This window comes from Vicia villosa, linkage group LG5 (assembly GCF_029867415.1).
Source record: "Vicia villosa cultivar HV-30 ecotype Madison, WI linkage group LG5, Vvil1.0, whole genome shotgun sequence".
NCBI classification, from domain to species: Eukaryota; Viridiplantae; Streptophyta; class Magnoliopsida; order Fabales; family Fabaceae; genus Vicia; species Vicia villosa.
In genome coordinates, this window is record NC_081184.1 from 95,729,070 (window position 1) to 95,732,434 (window position 3,365).

Genomic DNA, 3,365 nt, shown 5'->3' on the forward strand with positions numbered 1-3,365 from the left:
CTCCGTGTCAATTACGGATTTTGAAGATAACAACAAATATTCAGCATCACCTTAATTTAGAAAAAAGTATATTTTTAACTCTTACATTAATATTATTTATGATAACTACAATTTATATTACTAATTAGTAGAAATGATTAACTAAATGAGCAAAAAAAGGAAGAAATAAAATAAAACAAAATATTATAAAAGTTCACACTCTACATGCTATAAAAACCATTGTCATTGCCTCACTTTTCTCACACACAAAGATGGGATTCTCCAAAACCTTTCTGTCTCTTTTCATGTCCTTCATTTTATTCTCTTCATCTTATGCTACTTCTCGCATCACACTTCAACAACGTTTTCCATCAACAACAAAATTTTCATCAAACCAACGAGCTGAACAACTTATAAGAAGCTTGAACTTATTCCCAAAGGATTCAGCTAATATACATGGTGAATATTCTATCGATGATTTCGTCCCGGGAAAAATCGTAGAGAAGACATTTTCGTTTCTCGCTAGTTCTAATGGAACTTCTGTTGAAGACCTCGGTCACCATGCTGGATACTATTCGCTTCCTCGTTCCAAATCTGCAAGGTAGTATTATTAAACATATTTTGATTGTGATATACAAACATGGTGTAATTTTTTTGTTTGTTTGTTGAATTGTAGGATGTTCTATTTTTTCTTTGAATCAAGAAGTGGTGCTAAGGATGCACCAGTTGTGATATGGTTGACTGGAGGTCCAGGTTGTGCTAGTGAACTAGCTTTGTTTTATGAGAATGGTCCTTTTCAAATTGCCAATGATTTGTCTCTGGTATGGAATGACTATGGCTGGGACAAGGTATTAACATTTAATTCCTATGAAATGTCCATGTTTTGATTACGTCATGAGTTTATGATGGATCTAAATTGCACCACAAACATTATATATATTAAAGTCTATTAAGTCAGCACAACTGATAGTTATACAGAGATAGAAATATGATAATTGATTGCATGAAGCGAGTTAAAATCTACGATATCTCATTTAGATACCTCTAAAGACTTTGTATTTTTTCTAAAATTTATTTATTAACATTGTTATTAAGATGTTTTTTGATTTTGCAGGGATCAAATATTATTTTTGTTGACCAGCCCATTGGGACGGGTTTTAGCTACAGTTCTGATGAAAATGATATTCCTACGGATGGAACTGGTGTTAGCGATGATTTGTACTCTTTCTTGCAGGTATATCAAATATCAACAATTTTCTATTACCTGTGCGAGAGCACGGGTCTCTGACTAGTTTCTATTAGTAACTGGAAATCATTACAGAAAGTGATCAATCAAGATATGAATAACATACTTTGTAGAAATTATATGAGATTAATTAACTTGAATTTTTTATTATTATTCCAGGCATTTTACAAGGAACACCCTGAATTGGTTAAGAATGAATTTTATATTACTGGAGAATCATATGCGGGACACTATATTCCAGCTCTTGCATCCCGAGTTCACAAAGGAAACAAAAACAAAGAAGGAATTCCTATAAACTTCAAGGTTCTTATATATGACGTTGATTCTCTACCAAATGAAAGATCGTAATTCAACTTTCTTTATAAGTTATTTTGTCTTGAGTGTTTTTATTCATTTGATTTAATTATAATTATAGGGTTTTGCTATTGGTAATGGGTTGACCAATCCAGAGATTCAATACCAAGCATACACTCAATTTGCAGTTGATAACAAATTGATTACAAAGGAAAATCAAGCGGATATCGACAAGTTGGTCCCAGATTGTGTAGAAGCCACCAAAACATGCGGTATAATATCCCTTACACTCTAATCACTATCCATTTTACTAGTATTGTCAAGTAGTATGGTTATAACATAATAGAATTTGAATAAAATCTATGTTTGATTTGTAGAGAGTCAAGGTGGAGAAAGTTGCGAAACAGCCTTACAACAATGTCAACAGATATTTACAAATATCTTGGACATTGCTGGCAACATTAACGTAAGTAATCATAACAGAACAAGACATATTTTATTTTAAATAATTTTCTAGTCATATTTTAATGAAATTGATATATTGAAAATTGCAGTACTATGACATTACAAAGAAATGTGAAGGACAATTGTGTTATGATTTCTCAAATTTGGAGACATTTTTAAATAAGAAGACAGTTAAGGATGCGTTACGGGTTGGGAACATAGAGTTTGTTTCGTGCAGCAGTACAGTGTATAATGCTTTGGTTCAAGATTGGATGTTAAACTATGAAAAAGATATTCCTTCACTTCTTGAGGACGGAATCAAGGTTCTTATATATGCCGGAGACTTGGATCTTATTTGCAATTGGCTTGGTGAGTGATCATATCTTCGTTCTTAAAATTGTAGCTTCGAACGGTATGTCCGTTGAAACCATAAGTTCAAAGTCTTACAATTTTTTATCGCATTTTCATTTGGCAGGGAATTCGCAATGGGTTCACGCCATGAAGTGGTCAGGTCAAGAACAATTCGGGGCGTCCAAAACAGTTCCATTTTTGGTTGATGGTAAAAACGCGGGATCGTTGAATAGCTATGGACCACTCTCTTTTCTAAAGGTTAGTTTATAGTTTGTGTTTTACTTTATCTTAACATTGTTAAATCCATTTTTGGTTACTAATATTTATGTGTTGTGTAATAGGTGAATGGTGCTGGACATATGGTTCCTATGGATCAACCAAAAGCTGCACTTCAAATGCTGGTTAACTGGATTGAAGGGAACCTGAACGGGACAAAAAATTAATTTTTTTTCTTAATTGATTATATTATTTCAAGATCAAAATCAAAATATCCTTTGACATAGACGGTGTTCATAAATAACTTTGTTGTATGCATGACTTTATGTTTAATATTTGAAGGGTAAAATTCTATATATTTTCGGTTGCAAATTCTTGTTATGTGTTTACTTGTATGCAAGTTATTTTATTTTACTTGTTGTAGTAGCATCATCATTCTTCCACATCTCTTGCTTGATCATTTGCAAAAGCAGCAACAAAGAAACAATCTCTTATTTTTCACTCAAGATGGTCACCAATTTATCATCTTAAATTCTCCTAATCAACCTACAATGACACATGCTTCTCCAAAAATATAGTCCGAATAGCATAAATATATTACCATTACACAGATTTTTGCTCCGAACAATTCTATTTCAAACTTGTAAAGGGTTTTTGTCGGAACATGTCAGTATCGATTTTCTAAAATCCACAATTCACCTCATCTTATGTGTGGAGTAACATGTTGCGTCTTTTAAATTGTCGAAGCGCTAACTTTTTCTCTTTTCTATCTACCCGTTGATTTTTAAAATATTTTCTTGAATTCTCTTTAGAGAATTATTTTAGTTTCTTTGCG

General features: G+C 32.4%; 1 protein-coding gene across 1 annotated transcript; it reads left to right on the plus strand.

Annotated features, from left to right (window-relative positions):
• The first annotated feature begins 251 nt into the window (after window positions 1-251).
• Window positions 252-2,902, plus strand: LOC131606892 (serine carboxypeptidase-like). The gene is made up of 9 exons (XM_058878983.1): window positions 252-580; window positions 656-827; window positions 1,094-1,213; window positions 1,385-1,528; window positions 1,641-1,791; window positions 1,897-1,985; window positions 2,074-2,332; window positions 2,439-2,572; window positions 2,656-2,902. Exons 1-9 carry the CDS (start codon window positions 252-254, stop codon window positions 2,755-2,757), a joined length of 1,500 nt encoding a protein of 499 aa, XP_058734966.1. The 3' UTR covers window positions 2,758-2,902.
• The last annotated feature ends 463 nt before the right edge of the window (window positions 2,903-3,365 follow it).

Coding starts and splice junctions, on each gene's coding strand:
- LOC131606892 (XM_058878983.1), top strand. CDS start 252: ATGGGATTCTCCAAAACCTTTCTGTCTCTTTTCATGTCCTTCATTTTA. Junction 1,529..1,640: donor GAATTCCTATAAACTTCAAG/GTTCTTATATAT, acceptor TTATAATTATAG/GGTTTTGCTATTGGTAATGG. Junction 1,792..1,896: donor AGAAGCCACCAAAACATGCG/GTATAATATCCC, acceptor TTTGATTTGTAG/AGAGTCAAGGTGGAGAAAGT.